The 24,391-nt window shown below is 58.6% G+C and overlaps 1 protein-coding gene across 1 annotated transcript in view; it reads right to left on the bottom strand.

Annotated features, from left to right (window-relative positions):
* Positions 1 to 24,391, bottom strand: part of NTN1 (netrin 1) — a 171,799-nt gene that overhangs the window by 36,105 nt on the left and 111,303 nt on the right. Inside the window, exons 2-4 of the mRNA XM_081109001.1 lie at positions 20,291 to 20,479; positions 8,394 to 8,543; positions 5,106 to 5,159 (exon numbers count right to left, since the gene is read on the bottom strand). Of these exons, the coding sequence (XP_080965127.1) occupies positions 5,106 to 5,159; positions 8,394 to 8,543; positions 20,291 to 20,479 (393 nt within the window). The remainder of the gene's footprint in view (positions 1 to 5,105; positions 5,160 to 8,393; positions 8,544 to 20,290; positions 20,480 to 24,391) is intronic.

Raw genomic sequence — 24,391 nt, forward strand, 5'->3', positions numbered from 1 at the left:
TGGGGCTGGACGTGGCGCTCCCTGCCTCCCCTTTCAGAGCATGAGATGAATGATGATGACGGGTAACATGTGGGCAGCACGTTTCACTTGACACGCCACTCCCCGTGCATCACACCCTCGAAAGCGGCCACGCCTGGGGACCCAGATGCACGTCTAAATAGAACGCTCTGAGAAGCACGTGCCTGCATGATGCTTCAGTAATTAAAGCGCTGAGCAAACCAGCTCCAACAGACACTCGGGGGATCAGAAAGGTGGACTGGGGTCAGATGGCAGTAAAGGTTGGACCGCTTTGTTGGGTGTAATGACGCTGCTGGGAAGGTGCGGAGAATATTCCCCGAGATGGCATTCCGAACGATTTAGGGGTCACATGTCCTACGGCAGCTTTTCTCTTAAAATATTTCAGCAGAAGAAACTGCTGAAGCAAATGGGACAAAATGTCCATGGTGAAGTGTAGGTGATGGGCGTGGGTACCCGCCACCATTCTCTCTGCTCCTCTGAGGTTTCTCGTCATAAACAGTTGAACAATTAGTGAAGCCATCGTAATCGATTTCCAGGCTCCAACTCTCTGCTGGGTTCAGGGTCCAACACCGGCCGCTGGGAAGGACGTGGCAAGGCCACCAGCAGTTTCCACTTAGCGGGCCCTGCACCCCTGTCCTCGGGCTGCACCCCCTGCTGCCCACCCTGCCTTCCCACCACGGAGCCCGCGGACACCTCAACGCTGCGCGAGCCCTCCACGCACCGTGGTGTCTGCTTCCCCGGCGGTTCCACTGGGTGACACTGGGCATGTACAAGCCCACCACCGAGTCCACAGCTTTGTCTGCGTCATCCCGTCCCATGAACTACCCTGTTTCCAGAGAAGGAAACAAGACGAGCAGAACTGGGGTCTGGGGCTCCCATCCGGTGTCCTCTCCTCTCCGTCCGGCCACCCGGCACCTTGGGAAGGCTGCACCCTAGTCTTGTCAGCTCCCTTCCCCTCCTCATCACCTATTCGCTGTCCTGGAAAACGAGCCTAACAGGACAGTCCAAGCTGCTCCAGGTTGCAGGTCTCTATAAACCCAATTTCTTTCATGAAAAAATGGAGGCACTAAGAGGCCGCCAGGTGTGACGACTCTCAGGTGACTACCCTGAGGCTGGGGCCATGGAAGCAGGTCACAGGAGACGCCACACCAAATAGGCAAGTGCCATGAGGAGACCAGGTCCAGAGAGGACCGAGACCCTGTGGGGAGGGGGGCCCAGGAGTCGGCTCCTTGCTGTTGCACCTCCATCCCAAGTCCAGCATCCACCCAGGAGACAGCAGTGCCCCTTGGCACCAGGGAAGCCAGTGAAAGACCACAGCCTCTCGCCCGGCTGAGAGGCGGCCCTTCCTCCCTCTGTACTTCCGTGTTCCTACGCCTACACGCCATTCCGGGGGAGCCCGCAGGCAGTGCTGGGTGGGGTCAGCTCACCTGGGCTCCGAGAGCCCATCGTACGCATCTCTTCCCACCTGTGCGTTCAATGACAACAAAGGGGGTGTCTGCAACCAGCCACCCGGGAGTGTTTGCACCAGGGAAAGTGGCAAATGCCAGACGTCAGAGTCTACCCCAGCCAGGTCTAACTATTCACCAGCGCCTCTGCCCGCGGAGACCTCAGCAAGGGGCTGTAGGAGAGACTGGCCATCAGAGGCAGAGGAGAGAGAGCAATTGTTTCTGCAGAGGAAGAAAGCGCACCAGGAGAAAGAAGGCCATTCCTACCCTGAAAAGAAAGCCCCCCCCCCCCACCTCAACCCCAGGGGGCGGGGACAGGGGGCAGAGAAAAGAAGTCTTTGCATGTCCAAGGCCTCTCAGCCAGCGGAGAATCAACCCCAGAGTCCCCGGTCCCAACTGGACTCATCCCGCTGAGCCAAGTGGCCTCCACGAAGCCAAACGACCAGCGATCAACACCTACACAGAGCTGATGGCAGCCGAGGGAGGGCGGGCCCTCTTTCAGCCCAGAGGATGGGTGAGTTTGGAATGGGGGTTCCTCTCTGCCCCCCAGCCCACTGCCCTCCTGGGCCCCGGCCCAGACCTCCCACGGACATGGCGTTCCTGCCTCCTGCCCCATGACGGGGCTCCGGCCGCTCAGACAGCAGTGGGCAGCATTCCCTACGTGAGCTGGCCCTGCCGGGGGGCAGGTTCAGCATGAGGTTATGTCCATCAGCTTTCTGGATGAATTCTCGGTGTATTAATTCTCCTCCGTTACGCAGGCAAAAGTAAATAAGCTTTTCTCCGGCAGCCTGGCACACGGGCCTTCCCTATTCAAACACTGCAAGAACTGACAGGCTTGGGAGTGCTGTGCTCCAGGCCCGCTCCCCAGGGGGCCCCTGGCCCCCTGCCCACACCGTCCCGCCCACCGAGACAAGGCAGCCGTGCGCGGCAGGCCCAGCATCCAGCGCCCGAAGCCCGGGTACGACCCTGGTCCTTGGGTGCGAGCACCAGATCCTGGGCATCCAAGACCACCAGAGAAGGTGTGAGGGGTCTGGTCAAAGCATGAGGATCACACCTGCTCGCTCAGCCCCTCGGTGAGCAAAGCGCTTTGTAAAGGGTGTTTACTGTTGGCTTCCATTTCCAACATGTTTTTTAAAGGTTCAGGAGGAAGAAAAGAAATAAACAGTAACAAAAACAAGAGGAGACAGAGAGGCAACTAACTAACCAAGAACTGCTGGAGGGGACTTTAAAGGAGGAGCTGCACGTGTCTGTAAGTACTTGCTCGGGAATCTTGTCTGGTCCAGCGAAGATCGTCGCTTCCTGGCCGGCACAGAAATCTCGGGAGTCGTTTTTCTTTTTCCCTCTATTTTTTCCCCATTTGCCCATTTCTGATTTGCAAGGGCAAACGCCAAAACCGCTGCAGGGACTGGGAAAATGGGAGGCAAGAGCGAGATGCCGGTCTGCCGCGGCCTAGCTGGGTGCACAGTCCCACGCGCGGGGCCGGGTGAGCTCCGAGCGGCTGAGGCCACATCACGGAAGCAGGAGTCAGGACTCCAGCGAGTGGCGGCGTCTGCTCGCCCAGCTGCTGCCCAGCGCTGGATGGGATGTGCCTTTGAATCGGATCAGAAAGGCCTTCCTCAGCCTCACGCCGGCTCCTGCCTTGGCCTCCCGGGCCCCGAGCTGCTTCCTCCTGCAGTTTTTCCCGTGAGTGTCCCTTGCAGCTCGACCAAAGGTGACTGACGGCTCTACCCGATTTCCCAAGACCAACGTCCCTGGCTCTCCCGGTGTGACCCTGGCACTCTCTGAAACGCCCTCTGTCCGCTCCTCGCTGGGGGCTCTTTGTTGACTGTGCACATAGGCGAGTTTGAAACGTTCTCTCTCAGTTCGTTCCCAGTGTACGGCAACACTCCAGTCTAGTCTTTCTTCTAAGACATTCAGGCAACCATGTGGGTGTGCAAGCCTCCCCCACATCTCCCTACAGTCCTCCCTGGAGAGGAGGAAGGGGGTCCCCAGAGCTGACACTGATGTCCACATGGGCCCCCCATTCCCACGCCTACTCCAAGTGCAGGTACACGAAAGGCCCGTGTGACCCTAGGACCAGGACGCTGGGTACAAGCTTGGCTGCTCTCCGCGTGGCGCCCCAGCCAGCCAGCTGAGCCCCGTGTAACCTCTCTTGTGCCAAGGGCTGGTGACAACCATTGTCACAGTATTATCTCCAAATACAAAAATAAAACACACGGGACTACTGCGGATGGGAAAGGGGCCACATACTAGACCTGACACACTCAGCCCAGGTGAGCTGACCCCACCCAGCACTGCCTTGCAGACTCAGAGACGGAAAGTAGCCACACAGGAAGGTCTGAACGTACAATTCCCAACTCAAAGCGGGCGTGACAGGTGGCTGCGTCCCAGGCCTGTAGCTCCCCTGACAAAGGTCGCTCTTTACCTTAGCTGGGCCTGCCTGTCTTTCTGCATCTACGATAACTAACATACCTCGGAAATGTCAGAGTAACCTCCTTTTCCAGACCCCGCGGGGCACACCACCTACCTGACACCACATTGCTATCTTGTCCCCGATACCGTCTCCACGTGCTGCTGCAAGTGCTAACTACTAACTACCCCGCACCCGCCAATGAAAAGCAGGGTCTCTCCATTTCACTTTTTATCCAGTCCCAGACTCTCCCCACTCTGCTTTCTCCCGGCCCTTTAATGTACCACCAGCGGGCTTCATGTAACCTCCTTACACCTCCTCCTTTGACTGCAATGTATAAAGGAAGCTGTAAAGCTGCCATTCCCCGGAGCATTTTCTCACTCCGTTGAGGTTTTGCTTCGCGGCAAATGTGGTCAGTTTGGCTCCGGTCCACTCCTCTAAGACTTTTCCTTAGGCTGGACGTTCTCTTGTTGACATTACAACGGAAACGAACACACGAAAATGCACTCATCCAAGCACGTTTGAAACCCGAGGGTAACGGTGCAGCCCCTCACTGTACTGCTTCGTTATTCATGGTTATGGGTCAGGAGGCAGCAGCAGGCCTGGCGGCTCCCGTAATTTTGAAGGGACAGTGACCTAAACGGCATCCTGGGATACCTGCACCCACCCGAACGGGATGGGAAAACACCTGTGACTTCTGCTGGCGCCCAGGTCACCGGGCTGCTGGCCCTGCCGTGGTTCGTGGCCACCTTTGCAACCGAGGAAATGCTCACGTTCAGCGAGAGGAGAGGGACAGTGGCGCGTGGTTCTCTCCCTGTCCAGCTCCGTCCCCCACCCCGATGTCTGTGTGTGGCCCCCTGTTCTGTTCTGCTGCTCAGGAAGGCATTGCCACCTCCTTCCCGCACCTTCTGCAGCCCCCGGAAGGGGTTGCGCGGCCCCTCGGATGGTGCTGGGCTCAGGCCACTCCTAACTTGGTGGATGAACAAGAGGAGCCGCTGTGAGCGTCCTGGGCGTGGAGAGAGGCTAGCCACAGGCAGGGATAAACCCCTCTCTTTTATTCTTGGGGGGGGGGGGCTCCCAGATAAATGCCCTGGGGCTCCATCCTCTTCAGTCCAGCCCGGGAACCACTCATGCCAAGGAGCCCCCTGATGGTGGTTGGGAGGATTCTGGCCCCTCTAACCCCCATCCCTACCCACCCCTCCCAAAAAGATGAGCAGAGGGGGCCAGCCTACCTTCCGGCTCCTCCACGCTGCTGGCTGCAGTGGTGGGTGGTGCCACGGGGATCTCTGCAAGATTCAGGACAGGAGGAAGGGAAAGTGAGGTGAGAAGGTGTTATTTCTGACCTTAGAGAAGGATGAGCACAGCACAGACCCCTCCCAGCCTTCCAGTGTCCCCCTCAGCACCCCCCAATCACTATCACCCCAGCTCCAGGAAAGGAGGAGGAGGCAGCTGAGGGACGGGGTGCCCAGGCTCCCTGCCTGTTCTCCTGTGGAAGCTGTCCCTCCACCCGCAGGGATGCCCACACTCCTCGACACTGAGGAGGGACGGGAGTGAGGAGAAGGGAAGCCGGGCGGCCCTCGCCCTTGAGCCAGGGCCAGGTAGGGGGTGGGGTGTGTGTGTGTGTGTGTGTGTGTGTGTGTGTTTCTGCTGAGCCCTTGAGGTGGCCGGCAGGGGCTTCCCCAGGCCCCCTGCTCATCTCCATGTGGCTGACTAGGCCCTGCTCACCTCTGACCTCAACTCACGGGGGAAGGGGGGGATGGTGCTCATGGCAGGGGTGGCACCTAAGGCGGCTGGGAGGTGTCCTACATGTGCAGAAAGGGGTCTGCACCCTGCCCAGGTTCCCATGGGCACATCTCACCAGCTAGGGCATTGTCTCCGTGGGCAGTAGAGACCAACACCACGGAGGGAGAAGGGGCCTGTGGAAGAGTGCTCCTTATTGTGGTCACTCCACTTCTACCTGGGGTGGCAGCCAGTTCCCACCAGTTCCTGCCCCACCCCATGCTCTGCAAAGGGAGGGGTGCAGCTGGTCCCCAGGACGGGCCAGGTACCACCGGTATCACAGCTGAGGCTTCCTCCTTCTAAACGAGGCCAAACCAGGGACCAGCAGGGGCTCCCTGGTGAGTGACCACATGCACAAGGAGTCACAGAGGCCTCTGAGAGCCCTGAGGACTCTGGCTGCCCTCTGACTGTTGGGATAAGACCTCCCTTGAACCCCCAGATCTAGACCAGCTAGGACTGGAGCCGTGTGGAGCTGGGCACCTGGGGACACTCAGGCTGGGGGCAAATCCAGGCGCTACGGCAGGAACACCTTCCGGAAGGAATGGGCAGAGGACCCAGCCGTCAATGTGGAGGCAAATCTTGCACTCGATGGATTTTATCAGCAGCAACAAGTGCCATCACAGCAGCTTACACCAGGCCCCCCTCGGTCCCTAGGAGCTACCTGGTCCCAGCAGAAACACCCCAGAGCGGGCATCCGCACAGTCCAGCCCAACCCTGCACGTCCCCAAACGGAGTGGAGGCTGGTGGCCACGGAGCCACAAAGGCCTGAGGGCTGGTGCGGGAGTGCAGGGGGCCTGTGGCTCCCCGAGCCGTGACAGCAGTCCTCAGGGCACTGTCGGGTGCCTGCAGTGGGTGCTCTCTGCAGGAGAACCCCAGGAGGGAGACCAGGTCTTTAGGCTGCTGGTTGGCCAGCTCTCCTGGCATCACCTGCCTCGGCAGGACGGGGGAAGGTACTGAGCGTCAGGAAGCGCGAGCCCCCGTTTTCCAGGTCCCTGTCTCGGAGTCTGAAACATCCGCTTCATTGCCGGGTCTGCCCTGGGCGCTGGGAATGTTGGTTCCCGCTGCCTCTGAGCAACCCGACAGCTCCTGACTCCCTTTAAAAGGGAGACCGTTCCCCGTGTGCATTCCCCAGGTGGCGGCACGGTTTCCGCCCAGCGCTCCCAGTGTCACTGCTTCCTGGGTGGGTGGAGGGGCTGCTGAACGCTGGGAGACCGAGACCGGCAGGGAGGCGTGTTGTGGGAACCCTTTCACCTTGCTCTGCCCTGGTGGGCACTGAGCTCAATTTCCTGAGGCTGGGCTTTGGGTCACTGGCTGGCACTGGACCCTGCCACACATCCTGCCTTAGAAGCTGGTTGGCGCCGCCAGAACTGACACCACCTGATGTGTCCTGGAAGGTGAAGGCCACCCCAGCTGGGGCAGGTGAGGCACAGCGGCTAAAGCTCCTGCCTGTGCGTATGTGTGTGTGTGTGAGTGTGCATGTGTGTGCGTGTGTGTGTGTGCACACGTGTACGTAGGGTTCTCTGCAAGGTCCATGGGGACCACTCCAAGTCCCCAGGTGCCTGTGACAGACAGGCCAGAAGGGCCAGTGCCCTCCCAGTGCTACAGGACGCTGACAGGTCGCCGGCCTCTCCCGTGGAGGCCCGGGTAGAAACAGTTAGAAAAGACGTCCGGCTCCGCAGGTCACCGGTCTACACTGTGGCTGCTCGATTCTGTGGTTACGGTTCAAAAGCCGCCACAGGCGCCTGTGAACAGCGGGCCCGGCTGTGTCCCCATAAAACTTCCCCTGTGGACACTGAACGTTCCCATCATCTGCACACGGGAAGCAGCAGTGTTCCTTTGTTTTTTTGTTTCGGTCATTTAAAAAGGGTAAACACACACACACACACACCCCTTGCAGCCGCATAAAACCAGGCGGCGGGAACCTCCCGGCAGGTGTGCCAACCCCGCTCCTGAGTAGCAGACTCCATCAGGCTCTGCCCGGCGGGCTGGGCTCGGCTCCTCCCTCTGCCCTCCTTTCTGGGGCAGGCCCGGCCTGCACGCCCCAGTCCTGGCTTCCGCCAGGGCTCAGCCTCTGCTCACGACACCTGTGTGATGCCACTGGTTGTAAAACATGAAGACTGGCTGAGCCAAGGCCCCCTGCCACCTCCTCACTCCCTCTCCAAGCTCCAGCAACTAAGGGGTCATTGTTGGCCCAACGGGGCCTCCAGCACCCTCGAGGCTGCTCCCATCCTTCATAACGGCCATGGGAGCCTTCCCAGCTTCCCTCAAAAGTCCTGTGGTGTCGGCCAGCAGCAGAGGGTGTGAATTCCCACAGCAGCAATGGCGGCCCAGGTACAGGCCCTCTGGCCGGGAGGGACAAGGTTTGGAGCCGGATGGGGCTCTGGGGTTTGCCAGGTCTGAGGGAGTCACCAGGGAGGTGTGACCTCCGGGCTGCTGCCCCCACCTGCTCTGCCCACCCACCCACCCACCCAGGTCCAAGGTCAAGGTGGCACATGGAAACAGGACCCAGGCATAGGGGTGGGCTCGCTTCCCCGACTCATTCTTGGTCAGGACAGACAGCCCCAGACAGGCGGGCTCTGCTGTGCTCCAGCAAGCACCCCGCGGCTTGGGGTCCCACCCGGGGTCCCACCCAGGCAGAGATCGCACCCATGAGCTACACTCCCTGGGTGGCGGGACCCGCCTCCAGAAAGGGCCCTCCACCCGCACCCAAGCCCGAGCCCCAGGAGCAGGCGCCAGCATACTTATGCAGGGGGCGATGGGGGAGCGGCTCTGCTGGTAGCCTTTGGCGCAGCGGTTGCAGGTGATGCCGGTCACGCCGTCCTTGCAGGGACACTGGCCGGTGGTTTGGTTGCAGGTTTTGCCAGCAGCACCCACGGGGTGGCAATCGCAGGCTGTGGAAGACACACAACAGGAGGGTCAGAGGGCGGGCAGGGGCCCCGTGCACACCCTTCCCCGGGGACCCTCCCCAGGGAAGAGCAGGAAGGGGGGGAGTGGGCCCAGCCAAGCCCACACGTTCCAGAAGCTCTGAACGCTGGCCACCTGACTACCTGGAAAAGGGAGTGAAGATTAGGATACACGGACTCGAAAGGATGCTCTGGCAGCAGGAAAGCGAGGGTGACGGCCCTTCCAAAGGCCCGAGAGGAAGGCGCACAGTCAAGCATGTTTCCAGGAATGCGAAGTCTGACCACGGCGGAGGAGTCAGACCTGGGAGCCGCCCCTTCTCCCGATGGGTTTGTGCATTCTCATTCCTCCACCCGCCAGCACCTGGCCCCCACACTCCCCTGCTGACCCTCTGGGCGAGAGGGACAGGGTTTGGAGCCTGACGGGGGAGTCAGCAGGAGGTACGGCCTGCAGGCTGCTGCCCGCACCTGCTCTGCTCACCCACCCTGATTTGCAGCCAGGCTGGGGCTCAGGCTTCTAGATCCCAAAGCCCATAAACCACAGCAGTGGGAAGAGGCACAGTGATTGTTTAATAAACGTGCAAAGACTGGGAGGTGCGGGAACCCTCCCCCAAGGGCCTCACAGAGGGAATGGCCAGGCGGGGCAGTGACGTGAGGCCCTGGTTCTCAGGCCACTGGCAGCACACGAAGAGCACGCCCAGGACCATGCTCCTGGTGCCCATCCTGTCACACTGTGTCCGGGGGCCCACTCCTGTGCGCTAAGGACCCTATTCCAGCGATGCAGTGGCCGGGCAACATTGGGGGGACATCCCACTGCTGGGGACTGACTGTCTGTATCTCCCCAAAGTCTTACGTTCAAGCCCTAAACCCAAATACAATGGTATGGGGAGGTGGGGCCCCTGGGAGGTAATTCGGGTTAGATGAGGTCATGAGGGTGGGACCCGCCTGCTGGGATTAGCGCCTTTAACGGGAGGAGAGAGAGGTCTCCACAAGCACAGAGCAAGGAGGCAGCCCCTGCAAACCAGGAAGTGGCCCTCCCCAGACACCGACTCTTCGGCACCTGATCCTGACTTGTCAGCCTCCGGACGGTGAGAAATACACAGCTGCTGTCTAAGTCGATGGTGCTTTGTTACAGCAGCCAGAGCTGACCGAGACACCTGACGCCCGGGCAAGAACGGCTGCACCAACAGGCAGGACCTGAGTCCCCGTGTCCTGCCGGAGTCCAGGCAGCGGCCTCGAGTGGGAGTGGGATGGGAAGACAGGACGAAGGAGAAGTGGTCTGCCTCTCCCACCCCCACTCCCCCCTCCTTCCCCCTCCTCTTCCTCTCCCCCTCCCCCTCCCCCAAGGGCAGTGGGGGAGGGTCTTCAGGGAGGCATCCCGCAGCCATTTCAACTGGTGCCACAAGCTGCTCTGTGCTTCTGCTCCTAATGGGAAAAGGTATCCAAGAAAATGAGTGGGAGCAGAGCTCCTCAAGGAGCTAACTTGGGGTTCTCCAGCCGGTTCTGCTCACGGGGAGGCAGAGCCTGTGGACGAAGACGGGCCTCTCCCCGCAGCCCTGGGCCAGGGGGACGGGGGATCCGCAGGAGGAAGGAAGCAGGAGGAGAGCAGGAAGGAGAGGAAGGTGAGATGTTTGCTGAAGTTGTGTCTGGACGTGTGTGGCTTCCCGAAACTCGTGGGGGAGTGGGCTCCTGGTTGTGGGTGCCCCCTGGCAGGTGAGAGGCGGGGGTCACAGGCCCGGGACAGAGGCCCTGGGTGCCACGCAGGCGGCTGGTGGGCTGAGGGGTCTCTCAGTGCTGGCCCCACAGAGGAAGGCGACTGCTCCAGTCCTGCGTCGTTAACAGCAGCAAACCCGTCTGCTAGAAGCCTGTCTTCTCAAACCTACCCTGAATTCAAGGTCATGTCTCACTGTCTTCTTCTTTCCTTCTTGTTTTTTGTTTTGTTTTGTTTTTATTCAGTAAGAAGAGACTGCACCTCGGTGCAAGGTGCGGATGACGCCAGGAGGGGCGGATGGAGAAGACGCCGGCCTTTCCCTTGGCCTCCACGTCCCGTGATGGGAAGGGCGCTCACCCGTGGGCGGCGTGTCTCAGAGGCCACAGCACAGGACGCTGCTGTCCCGAGCTCCCGACACCGCACCAGTCGGATGGGGACGGAGGCTCCCGCTGGCTGACGCCCTGGCCTGCGCGCACAGCTGGCTGGCGAGGCCGAGACGCACGCCAGGACACCTCCGCTCCTCTCCGTGTGACAGAGCATCGCTGCCCGCAATGGACTTCGGGACCCTTGGACTGGGCTGACAGAGGTCACCAAAGGCTGCTCAGGACTGAAGGGTCCGAGCTAAGTCCCCCGCGGGCACCAGCACCACTCCAGAGGTCTCTACCGGGGGGAGCTGGCCCAGAGCAGAAGTTGGGGAGCAGTGGGAGGACAGTGTCCCTCCCCGCGGCCCCCACCGCTGTGACCTCTCAGCTGCGCCAGCTGGGGGCCGGTGGAGCCGAGGCCACCTTCTGTGCTGCTGGGGCTGTTGTCTGCTGGGTGGAGCGGGCACTTCCCAAGGACCATCCTTTGATTAAAGGAGCGGGTGCGTCATCTCAGCTTCCAAACCTTTCTCCGGAGATCTGCAGCCTGGTCTAGCGGGAGCAGCGCTCACTGTGCTTCCGTGTTCCAGGAGGAGGCGCCATCAGTGTTCCACAGAGTGGGGGGCGGGGTGCTCGGCAAGCCAGCCTGGTCACCCCCAGGGCAGTGGGACATCAGGAGGAGGGGAACGCCTCCCATGTGGCGCCTGTGAACACCTTACGGATCCACCTTCTCATACAGCCGTCAGCTCTGGCCCTCACACCTGCCTGCGACATTGGCACAACCACCCGGAGGTGGAGACTGTGGACAGACAGCGAAGACTGCAGCGGGGGGAGGAGCTGTGGGGGGAGGGCTCGTCTCCGAGGGCATCACTGAGGCCCTCCCCTCTCTGGAGGCCCCCCCTTCTCACTCTGCAAGGAGAAATCCATGCTCACACCAGCTGGAACCAAGGCTAGATGGGTTTTGTTAGGCGTGGTCAAATACAATCCCGACAGACAGGCTTGCATTGCATTCGAAGTAAGGACTTTTCCCAAAACCCAGTTTAGGAGGAAAAGTCTGAATTATCCCTCTGTGCAGACGGGCGTGGGAGGACTGACGGATGACAGCACCTGCAGAGGGTTCTGCCACAGCCTGGGAGGAGGGAGGGAGCAAGCAGTGTCAGAGGAAGGGGGGTGAGCCACCGCAGGGTACCAGGAGGCCCGGGCCCTGACCCGCAGGGAGAGACACACGCAGACAGAGGAACACCCGTGAGCGTGCAGGGCACTGGCGCGGTGGGAGGGGCAGGCGGAGCTGGACAGAACATGGGGCTCAGGTGAGTGGAGGCTTCTTGGCAGGGGGCCGGGCGAGGGGCGAGGAGAGCCTCCCTGATGCTGAGAACTGGGTCTGGCTCAGAACGTCCTCCGCCAGGGGAAGCCCATTGGTGACTCCGTTTCCCTGGAAGTCAGCCGCTTCCTCCAGCAGAGGCCAACTCCTCCCACGCAGGTCACGGCGTTTGCCGGAGCGGGCAGCACCTGGCCATGGGCAACAGTCTACCCCAGGCTTCTCCCATCCAGAGGATGTGAGACCGGCGGGAGCTCGGGGCCCTGAGGAGGCGGCAGGAGGGCCTCCAGGTGCGCAGCAGAAGCCCGCTGTCTCCACGCTCGGCCGCAGGACAGGGCCAGGGGCTCAGGGCACACAGACGGTTTCAGACGGGCATCAGGAGACCCAGGCCTGGGCCTGTCCTGCAGTAATTCTGTGTGACCCTGGGCTAGTGCCTGGCTTGCTCTGGCCCCGGTGGCTCACCTGTAAGAATAGAGGTCTACACTCCCACTAGAGCAGCGGTCCTCAACCTGTGGGTCGCGACCCCTTTGGGGGTTGAACGACCCTTTCACAGGGGTCGCCTAAGACCATCAGAAAACACATATATAATTACATATTGTTTTTGTGATTAATCACTATGCTTTCATTATGTTCAATTTGTAACAATGAAAATACATCCTGCATATCAGATATTTACATGACGATTCATAACAGTAGCAAAATGACAGTTACGAAGTAGCAACGAAAATAATGTTATGGTTGGGGGTCCCCACAACATGAGGAGCTGTATTAAAGGGTCGCAGCATTAGGAAGGTGGAGAACCACTGCACTAGAGTCACTTCCAACTTAACAGCCTAGGGCTTGGTGTCTGCCCCGGACCACCCCCACCGCTGCAGGCATGGCAGTGTCCCCACCGAGGGTTCAGGCAATTGCTCGCTCACACTGCCGGGCACATCACGCCTTCCATCCACACCCCCCAGTCACCCTGCCTGACACCCCTGTCGACCCAGTAGTGCCAGGATGTCCTCCCTGAGGCTGGGTTTCTCTGTCAGTGAGGAGCAGCCCAGCAGGGTTCCCAGAGGCAGACGGTCCTGACCCCAGGCTGCTGGCCTCCGGCAGCTCCTTTCCCTGTTTCCTCCGATGCCTGTCCAGGCTCCCTGAGGACCCACTGCCTCTGTCAGGGGGAGGCGCACGCCCGAGGCTGCCCCCCGAGGCTGCCCCCTCTCACTGTGGCTCACCCTGTGGCCTTTGGGAGCCCATCCTGGGAGCCTATAGGGGGGTCTGGCTGCTTTTCCTGAGGACCTGGCTCTAAGGGCCTTTGGGTTCAGGCAGGGCCTTCAAATGGCAGTGATCTCAGGACGTAGGAGAGGGGAGTGGCCTGGTGCCCGGACTCCTGGAGAGCTCCAGGCAGGAGGGTGGGAGAGGGAACGACCACAGCCCACAGCATCGATCCTCACTTCAGACGTCACCAATGGCTGCACTCAGGCAGAGCAGCTCCCCCCACCTACACTCTCTGTAATTCCTCCCTGTAACTCACTGATGGATAATACTCTTATGCTCTTTCTTCTTTCTCGTCAACCCCCCCCCCCACCCCACCCCTCAGAGAGCAAGCAGGTGCTCCATAAATACTAGTGGAATCAGAGAACAAACGGGCAAACTTGCCACCCTCTCCCTGGGGAAAGGCTATTTGATTTGCGCTGTGAGTCTGGAGGAAAGAAGGCGGGCGAGCAGGGAAGACCATCCTCGGACCCAGCCTGAGTCCAGAGCACCCCCTGCTCCTGCGTTCTCCCCGCTAATGAGGGAGCCAGGAGCACTTCAGTCCACAGATCGTCCACAAACCATCTCCCCATCCGTGTCCACCTCCTTGCGGCCATGCTTTTCTTTCTCCCAGCAGTTGCTAACGAGGCACAAAAGAATAAATGTTTCAAGTTGGGCGACCTCTCCTCTCCCCTGCCACTCGCGGATCAAGGTGCGGACAGCAGGAAGTGGAAGGGGGCGGGGGCCGCCCCCTAATCCCGATCTGGGTTATTTGACCCTCCCGGTCTAGTTAACGATAGCCTCCTGCTCCTGATTTACAGCTGAGGGAAGGGCTCACTCCTGCAGATGGCTCCCCACGGGGCGGGGGTGGGAGCCTGCACGCACAGGCTCAGGGCAGGCGGGCAGGGGCGGGATCTCTCTGGGCGGCACTTTCACAGCCGCGTTTATACACACGGCCTGTCCCCACCTCTCCGCTCAGGGCCTCCGGGAGCAGCTGCCGGACACCCATCTCTGCGATTTGACTTGTGTGTCATTTTTGCTCCCCGAGTGTGTAAATCCTTTATCCAGAGTGTGCACAGCCGTCGGACAAACCCCCGGGGCCTTGCCCAGTACTGTGGGAATCTGCCACACTGGGGCTGAGCCGTCCAAGTGAGAGGCACCCCCGCTCACCGAAAGAATTAAGGTCTCAGAAGAGCCAAGGGAACCCGTGTGCCCGGCTTGTCCTACTTTCCTCTAATTGTACAAGTGACCCCACCAGCGAACAGGTGTGGGGCGATGCACGTGCCTGGAACCTCCTCTGTGTCATGTCACTTAACCCTGGGAGGGGGGAGAAACTACTGTTAACCCCATTTTCAGATGAGAAAACTGCGGCACCGAAGAGTACATACGTTGCCCAGGGATGGAACTTGAGCCCTGGTCTCGATAACACGGTGCTTTGAAAAGCTACCCACCCCAAGGCTGTTGGCTAGAGCTCCCCTGCTGCTCTCCGGGTGGCAAAAGCTACGTCCCAGGTGAAATGCCCTCCATCAACAGAGGAGCTCAAGGCCAGGGCCCTGGGATGACAGCAGCCTTCAGAGGCAGGGCACTGGCGCCCAGCAAGGTGAAGAAAATGGCCAAGGATGCCCAGGGCATGGATGAGACCAAGGGCTGGGCCTGAAGATCCCGTTTTAGCATGGGGCGCTGTGTGGGCCGGGCTCTGTGTGGGCCCGGGCACAAGAGCGGGGACTCTTCATTTGTAAAGACCTTGGGAGCAAAGCACCTCCGCCCGGTGTCCGCCAGCTTCCCACGTTCCCAGCTCACAATGCACTGAGGCAGGACCAGGTCCTGCGCACCAGGGACGGATAAAACACTTATTTAAAAAGAGCACGTCAACGCTGGACGGGACTCGGAGACCATAAATCTGAATGTGACTCAGAGATGAGAGACAGAGGTATAGGGAGGTCACGTGACTTCCCCCAGGCTTTAAACCTAGAGCCAAATCTGGAGATCGGGATTCCCCACCCCCCCGCCCCCTCCCCAGGGACCAGCAGGCCCAGACGCCACAACTGGCGTTGAGCATGGAGCTTCCCTGGGATTTTCTCTTCTTCTCACTTCTGCTCTCCCCAGGGGCACTGACCTTCATGGCACCCTAACACAGTCCACTCCTTGGCTGTGGCCTCTGCCCTCTGAGCTGGGAGCTGCTCCAGCCACCGAGTACCTTCCTGCCTAAGGTGACCACCCTTTCCTTGCACCCCTAAAGTGATGACAGGAAATGGAAACGTGGCCAGGGACCCACAGAGTGCAGGGGCACTCCTGATTCTTTCAGGCTTTTGTGGGGTGCATGGACCCTGCCTTAGAGTCAGGAAGGGGTGGGGTCCCAGGTTCCTAGCTCTGCTTTGACTGTGATCAAGTCCAGACATACACACGGGTGCACACACCCGATCCCATGCTCTCACTGGACACTAGAACTTCGGCTGCCTAGCTAAGCTCCCAGCCTCACCTGGCAAGATTTAAATTAAAAAATTTTAAATACACATCCCCTCCACCCAGTTTTCATCAAGAGAGGCATAAAGAAAAAGACATTTAAATTCATTGATAGTAAGCCTCTCCCCTCAAAAGAATAAACCTGGGGCCTAGGCCACCTTTCTCAACCCAAGAGCGCTCACTGTCCTCCTTCTTACTCTCCCACGGCCGTGGTTCTCGGCCTGGGCTGCACGTCTGACCCACCTTGGGAAGCTTTTCAAGTTCCCAGGACCCACCTGGCCTGGAAATTAAACCAGAATCTCTGGGGGGTAGGACTCAGGCCTCAGGATTTTCGAATCTCCAGGCGATTCCAAAGTGCAGCCAAGGGTGAGACCTTCCACACAAGTCGGAGAAAAGATACAGACGTTGTCAATAGCTTCTGCAACTTCAAGTGAAATAACGTATAACGAAACCAATTTTACTAAAGGCGAACTGATATTAACCAGTGAAGTTCCTACAACATCTCATCCACATTATAACAAACGGCATTGAAGGAAGTGACGCTATTCAAGGACCTGCTGTACTGAGGATGCCCTGATGTGCAGGGAAAGGAGACATGGAAAGCTACACACAGTGGGCAGGGAGCCAAGGGGCAGCCCCAGACGCTGGCTTCTTCCCCAACCCCCGGCAGAGCGGCAGGGGGTGGATGGGCGAAGCAGGTGTGCACTGGCCAGGAGAGAGGACCCTACATTCCTCTGCTCCCACCGCCTGCATCTTCTGAGGACTCGCACCTTCCCAGCAGCCTGCATTCAATCAGCAGCGTTGACCGTGGACTTGAAGGGGGCAGGGCAGAGAGCGAAAGAAACAGGCTGCTCAGTGAGACGGAACGAAGCCCTTTGTGCAGAACGCTAGATGTGAGGGTTAATTTCTTAATTCTCATCGCGATGCGGTTCACGGGAGACTCCCGGAATGTCTTTATCCGTCGCAGATGGTTTGGGAAGATGATAAATTAATATCATTTAAATGGGGGCCATGGCTGAAATGGTTAAATGGCAACGTCTTCTTTGCTGGCTCCAAAGGAGAAAGCGCCCCCCGGTCCATAAAGAAGACAAATGGTAAACAAAACCCCCTAGCTTTTGACAGATTCCAGGACGCGTATCCTTCACAAACCATTCTGGGGAGAAAAGAGAGAGATTCATCTCATCTGACTTTGTATAGGACAACGGCCCCCGCCATAATGAGGCCTTCGCGGGGCTGTGAAATCGCGCTGAATAGCCGGAGAGTGCAGCCGCCTGTTCCCGGGCATGTTTATTACAGCCCTTTGTACGCGCCAGCCCTGCCAGCCTGGCTTGGTTCTGAACCACTGGAGAGGAGAAAGAACCCAACAAATCTGTTGCTACGAAACTTCCCGGACGGGGGACTGCATAATCACGTTGGGAACCGAAGGCCCTCGCTCCACGCTGTTCTTGTCTGGGTCCACCCCTGCTCTAGACGGAACAAGGTTGGGAGTCAGCCCATCGCCAGGAGTGTATGGGTGGCCTCAGCCCCCTGCCGGGCGCCTCCCAGGCCCTGGGAAGTCCGGCGGGCGGTCAAGGGGGCCCTGATGCCATTCCTCCGGCCAACTGCCAACCTGCGCCAAGAGCCACGGCCGGTCGTCTCAATGCCCCTGGAAAACGCATCGGAAACAGCAAAGGAGGAGGCAGGCGGCCTTCACCCGAGGGCTAGGCCGAGGCTCCCTGAGGGCAACCCCAGGAGGCCGGGCACGGGGGTAGCTCCTCAGCGACACGGTCTGGAAGCTTCTGAGAGCAAACCCTGGGAGATCAACATACTGGGCCAAATGCTTCCGCCAAAGGAATCACTTCCTTAAGCCATCCAGCCCTGGAAGGCAAGACAGCGGGCTCCATGGAGGTGATGAAGAGACCTCCCTCTGCAGATCTCAACCGTGCATATCCCCCGCCAGCATCTCAGCTCCTGCAGCTGGTTCCGGACAAGACGGCAGGGTCTCTCTTTGCTGAGAAGTATCCTGAGAGGGAACTGAGGAGTCCACGTTCCCACATCCCCTACGGGGGGTGACAGCAGGAAAAGAAGAGCAGAGGGGGGGCCTGGAACTGTCAGGTCACATTCTTCTTGCTCAGCGCTCAGAGCAGTTCTTCCCCGCAGTGGCTTTGCAGCAAGCACGAAGCCCTTCGGACAATGCTGTTCCCCACCAATCAGTGCTAGGACCGGCTGCGTAGCGTTTTCCCTCGCCAATCAGGCGGCAGGATCCTGGAAGCATTGTTTTTCCTCACCAATCAGGACACACTGAGAGTCCCGCCCTTTCCTGTCACTTTTCCCCAGCAGGATATGCAGGAATCCTTCTGAGCAGAATCCATCCATACGGTCCCCCTGCTCTGTGGGTTCTTCTCCCCGTGCTCCTACCGAGACAGGGGCAGCTGCTGTCCAGGGCTGAGAGGGAAGACACAGCCACTGCGGCTGGCCTCAGCGTTTGAAATAAGACAGGGCACCCCCTTGCCTGCCTGCACTTGTTCCTCCTGGGAGCTGGGTGTCTACACACCATTTAACCGGGTGGCAGAGCCCTAGAGGATGACCTGCAGGTTCCAGAATCCTGTGGCTTCTTGACATCTCACTCGAAGCGGCCAGAGGCCACACGTGGGCCTTGTCCCACAGCAACGGAGGGGAGGAGGGAGAGGCAAACGGCAAGGCAGCCAAGATGCTCCTTCCTGTCTCTCCAGGGGGCACACCTTCCCTGCTCTGACAGCAGAAACGGACAGGGAGAGCCCAGACCTTCTCACCCACCGGCAGATTTCTCCATTCATCCAGCTGAGTGGCCACTTTTGATCAAGATTTGTTGGCCAAATCCCCAAGATATCTGTGTGCAAGCAGCGGTTTATAAGACCTTGCCTTCAATTTCTTCTGTCAGTGAAATACAATGAACACTTGGGCATAGGTGAAGGAGTTGGATTACCTTCCAATTATGTTCTCTGACAACCCAAAGCCCTCACTCGCTGGTCATGTCCCGCTCATGCCTTCCTGCCACTGCAGGCCTTTGTTGAGTCCCTTTGTCCAGGCCACTTTCTTAGTCCCTGCTCAAGTCTCCTGGGGGGGGGGGGGGGCGCGGGTTCTCACTGGATGAGTTGTTGTTTGATGTGGAAATAGCCCAACTACCTTTATGCTTAAGTTTCTCTTGACAACCACCAGAGGCAGCCTTAAGTCCACCGATCGGAAAGGAGAGCTCGCTTGGAGCCACCTGTTCATTTGGAATCGAAGGGATTTCTCCCGGAAGACGCAGACTGGGAACCTGTTTTGTTTTTGTTGGCTTGTGGGGGGTTTTGCGTATGTTTTTTTGTTGTTTGTTTTTTGAGAAAAGCGTTTCAAACAAGCAAGGCCAGCGTCACGGGCACATGCTCATCAGGTCACATGCTTGATTGAAGCTCTGCTGTTGCCATTTTGCAATCCTTAGCAATTCCTGAACAAGAAGCCCTATATTTTCTTTCTTTCTTTTATGTCTGTGTGTGTGTGTGTGTGTGTGTGTATTACTGATTGCTGAGAGGAAAGGAGAGGGAGAGATAGAAACATCAATAATGAGAGAGAATCATTGACCGGCTGCCTCCTGCACACCCCCCCGCTACTGGGGATGGAGCTCGAAATCCGGGCACGTGCCCTGACCGGGAAGTGAACCGTGACCTCCTGGTTCATAGGTAGACGCTCAAGCACAGAGCCCTGCCAGCCGTGTTTTCATTTTGCACCGGGGCCTGCAGGTCGTGCGGTTGTCCTGCGCACCAGTGCCCGACATCCGGTGGGTTTCCTGTTGAGAAGATGATGCTCTGGCTTCGTCCAAAGGCTAAGCAGTGGCCACGGAAGGATTTCTCTGCTGCAGCTCATCACCCAGGCCCGAGTCTCCCAAGAGCCCTCAGAGATATCATCTTGGGAAGCCATGCTCACAGCAAGCCCTGGCTCCAGCCTCCAAATTCTGGACCCAAAGAGCCCCGATTCCTGGAATTCCCAGAAGCTAATGTGGGGTGGGGCTCATTCCTCCCCCAGCATCATGCAGTTCCCTGGCGTTTCATCAGCTCTTCTGAGCCATCTCACCATTGCTTCGTTTGTGTTCGTGGGAGAAAACAAATACGCAACGTGAAGACATCAGTGCTTGCTTCAGTGAACGACAACAGTCTCCATCTCCCTGTCGTGCTTTGTCCTGAGCAGTAAAGCTACTTGCAGGTGGATTAAGTGCTCCTTCTGCGACCCTGCCCCTGAAGCCGCGCTGTCTGTCTGTCTGAGCTGGGGGTGGGGCAGGGGGTGCATGCGACATCCAAAGAAATCCGTCGGCCTGGTTTTGGTAAAATAGAGCCCTTTGTGCGATGGTAAGCCGGGTGAACCTGACCCCCGCCCTGTGGTATGCGGCACACCTGTGCGAGGGACAAGCAGCTGGGAGGGGGCGGGGTGACCTGCACCCTCGCAGAGATCACACCTCCTTTCTTCTCCTCCCAGTCATTGCTGCATCGCCCCTTTGTTTGGGCCTACACCTCCGAATGCCAGGGAGGCCCTGCGTGTGTGCGTGTGTGCGGGCAGGCGCGTGTCTGATCATGGACAAAAGCAACAGGAAAGGAGAAGCAGCAGGAAAGAGAAGGGGCAGGGGTGCCCGAGGCCCGCCCCCCCCCCTCCACCCGCCTACCTTTGCAGGCCTTCCGGTGGGTGATGGGCTTGCCCATGTCGCGGTAGTAGCCCTCCTTGCAGTAGTGGCAGTGGCGGCCGGCCGTGTTGTGGCGGCAGTTGAGGCAGACGCCCCCGCTCTTGCGCCCCGACAGCTTGTAGAGCTCCATGTTGAAGCGGCAGCGCCGGGCGTGCAGGTTGCAGCTGCAGGCTGTGGAGGGGGCAGGGAGAGCGTCAGGAAGGGGCGCCTGGGGGCCGGAGACTGCCCCCCAAGTCCCCTCCTCCACCGCGGAGCTTCTCCTAGGCTCCCCCGTTTCCCCCCCACAGGCTCCTGGACGACCTTGCAGGGCCTGCACCACGGGGAGACTTCATTTCCCTCGGCACCCGGCCCGCCATACGCACTCAGGGTGGGGAGGGGACCCGGCACCCCCTTGTGCCCAAATCCGCTTGCTCAGGGCTGTATTGTGCCTCCCCCATTCACCTGCTACCCTCACTGACCCCGGGCCTCAGAATGTGACCTGTTTGGAGATGGGGCCTTGAAAGAGGTGGTTAGGGCCTTGAATGAGGCTGTGAGGGTGGGTCCTCATCCAATCTGACTGGTGTCCTGGGAAGAGGAAGTGTGGCCACGGAGCCAGACACCAGGGCACACACACAGAGGAGAGACCAAGTGAGGCACAGGGAGAAGGTGGCAGCCGCAAGCCACCTGCCGCATGGGGACCGCAGCCTTCCTTCCGCCCATCCTCCTCCCCTCTGCTGGTCCCTACCTGCTCCTCAGGGTTCAGCACCCTTTCCCTTGTTCACCCCTCATCAGCTTTGACTCTGGGGTCCGCACTGGGACCCAGAGGCAAGTCCTCCAAATCCATTCACTGCTCTCTGGGCTGCCAGACCTCAGCCCCGCTGTCTCCTGGGCTGAGCCCTCTAGGCCAAGCATGTCAAACTCGGGGCCTGCGGGCCACTGCCTCGTCTAAATAAACAGCTTGCTCCTAGGCTGTTCTCAGAACAGGAGCTCTAAGCATCTGAGGAGGCCCTTTACCTACTGAAGCCTTTCAATGGCTCCCAGGTTTTCCCTGTATAAAATCGAAATCATTCCCCGTGGCCTCGAGGGCTCTCGATACACCGATTCTGCTTCCACTTCCCGCTCGTACGCTCCAGCCAACTCGTCTAGTGTGCCCTGCGTGAGGACCCTCTGCCTGCCCCCCTATGACTTTCCTCGCCTCTGAGGACCTTCTCCCAAGCCCCCTCCTCATCGGCCTGCAACCTACTCACCCTCCATGTACTGGTCTCAGCTGTCACTTCCACGCCCACTGTCACCTCCACCGCCTGGCTTAGGCAAGAGGGCCATGGGCTCCCCAGGCATCGGCACAGCCCCCACAGCCCTCCTCATGCCACCCCGGGAAGCGCGCTGCCTGCCTTCCCCCTTAGGTCTCCAACGCCAACATAACTCCAGCTTAGATCCGCCCGATCTTGCTCACCCTGTCACATAATTTGCCCTGCTTTGGGGCTAAGCCTGTTTTAAATGGCATTTTATGTAATTTCTAAGGAAAGACGTGCTTCATGCCAGACATTTGAAAAACAAAAGCAGAAAGGAAAAAACTGCACTCCAATTTCCACCGACGGCTGCTCACACGGGGGGCCGTCCTCGCAGACTTGAATGAACATTTGCTCAGCTGTGGAGCTGCTCAGTTCTGCAGCCGCGGATCACACGTGTGCATCTCGGGCTCGTGGCCTCGTGCCTCATAATGGTGAGCATTTTTTTTTGTGTCAGACAATGTTCTTCATGATTTTGAAAGCCTGTCTAGTCCACCTCTGTCCGGACACGTGCGATGGGGCTGCCTGGATCTGCAGTGGGTGCATTTACGCTCAGGGCCTCCCCGGGTTGGGTGGCTGGGTTGCTTCCAGTTTTTCAGTATTATTATAAACAACACACCGAGAACCACCTTTGCACTCACGACTTTTAACTCTGCTCTGATGACAGCTGTACAGGTAAATTTCTCAAGACAGACTTGGTAGTTAGGTTTTGGGTCTACATGTTTTAACTTGGGATCCAAACTGCCAAGTTCCCCCCCAAAAAAGGCTTCCACTCCCATCCGCAGGATATGAGAGCTCCTATTGGACACGCCCTTGAAAAGAATAATAATATGCATTTGGTATCAGCATTCATTTTTTAAAAAAATCTTTGCCACTTCGTCTGGAAAACACACACACACACACACACACACACACACACACGATGTTAATTTGCATGTCTTTGATTCCCAGTGGGGCTGAACATTCCTCCACGTTTGTTTTTCTGTTTATACTTCACTTTTTGTGCACTGCCTGCTCATGCCATTTGCCTAGTTTTCAAACAAGGTGTTGTTTTTTCCACCATGTCTAGCGCTCTTAAATATGATGGATGAAAAACCACCTGTCTTTTCTACTATATAAGCTGCCAATGTTTTTACCAGTTTCTTATTCAGGTATTACTTGTGTGGTTTTCACAAAATATCTGCCCCTTTAATGTTTTTCTGTGACGTCATAATAAGCTTCTTTAAATGTCCTGCCCGGAATTGCTCTCCACATCACGCCCCCATTCGTCACTTGAGTTACACGTCGAGATGGACAAGTGCTTCCGAGGAGGCTCAGTGGGGAGACAGAAGGCAGCTCACGCCTGACATCTGGAAGCAGCTGGACACACGAGGCCAGGGAAGGCCTCCTGAGAGCTTCACAAGCTCCTCAGCACCCCAGCCCTCGGCGCTGAGCTCAACTAAGTACAAAGAGAAGCCACAGCCCCCAGCACTGGGGGTCGTGCATACACAAGTTCCTTGTCCCTGTGGACTCCCTCAACCAGTCCAGGATGACGGAGCTTCTCCGCGCAGTTAAGCGACTACCAGCCCGGGACCACCAAGCCAGTAAAGGGGGGGGCCCGGGACCGGAACCTAGGTCTTCTGGCTCCTGGTCCACTGCCCTCGTGGAAGGAAGAACAGCGGAGCCTAGACTACAGCCTGGCAGGGAGGCTTTCCTGCCAGCACAGAAGCCACAGGGCCTGGCTCACCTGCCCAGGGACAGGGGTCTGGGAAGACCACCCAGGCCTTACCCTCTCGGGCCTCTCATCCTGGGAAAGGCCTCAGGGGCAGCATCTTCTCCTTCCTTCTCGGAGGCAGATGCTAATCCTGTGTCCTCCTCTGCCAGGATGGCTCCAGCTGCCCCCCATCCCCCCAGCCTCTGAGCCCCCACTGGGAGCTCGGCCCGCGCCCCCACCCCGACTCCCACTCCCACCCTGAGGAGAACCTTGGGTTGGTTTCTCCCTTCCATAGGCACCTTACACCAACAAAAGGTTCTTCAAACAAGTGGCCACACAAAAGAAAACTCAGAGGCTGAACATCAAAAGGCAGGGCTCCCCCCACCCCCACCCCACCCCCACCCCTCGTCTTGGAGCTGTCAGGGGACATCAAGTGGCGATTGCCCACGCTCAACCTTCTGCAAAGTATTTTACAGCTTGTTTTCTTTTCTCTTTGTTTTATTTTCTCTGCACAAATGGAAAAATGCAGCAGGCAAAGCCGCTCACATCTGGATTCCCCCGCTGCTCCACACGCAGATGTCACCCACCTCCCCACCTGTCCCCAGCCCCTTTCTCAGAGACACCTTAATCCCCTGCGCCTTCCTGTTTATCCCCTGCTCTCTCCGAGGCAAAAATATTGGGTATTAGTTTCATTATCAGATTTCAAGGCGGGGAGGAAAGGGCAGCTTTGTGAGCACAGAGAGGTCAGCCCCGGGCAGAAGGGCGGGGGGCTGGGGCAGCACTTCTGAGGAACCAGCACAGGCTGCCCTGTAAGGTGCTATGTCCTGTCCAGAGGTCCCCCAGCCACCCCGAGCTCTAGGCCCCCTCACCTGTCATGTGGGGATCACCAAGGATACATCACGTGTGGCTGCATTGCAGACCCAGGGGCATAACATGGGGCAGGAGGGAGGAGGAAGAGACCCCCCCCCCCCCGCCACACACACACACACACACACACACACACACACACACACACCCTAACCAGAAACCCAACAGGAAATGCAGCCCAAGAGACCAGGTTCTGTTTTCGTCTCCCATGAGAAGTTCTCCTATGTCCTCGTTAACATATGCCAGTCACCACTG

Source organism: Myotis nattereri, assembly GCF_964212035.1.
Source record: "Myotis nattereri genome assembly, chromosome: 16".
Classification (NCBI taxonomy): Eukaryota; Metazoa; Chordata; class Mammalia; order Chiroptera; family Vespertilionidae; genus Myotis; species Myotis nattereri.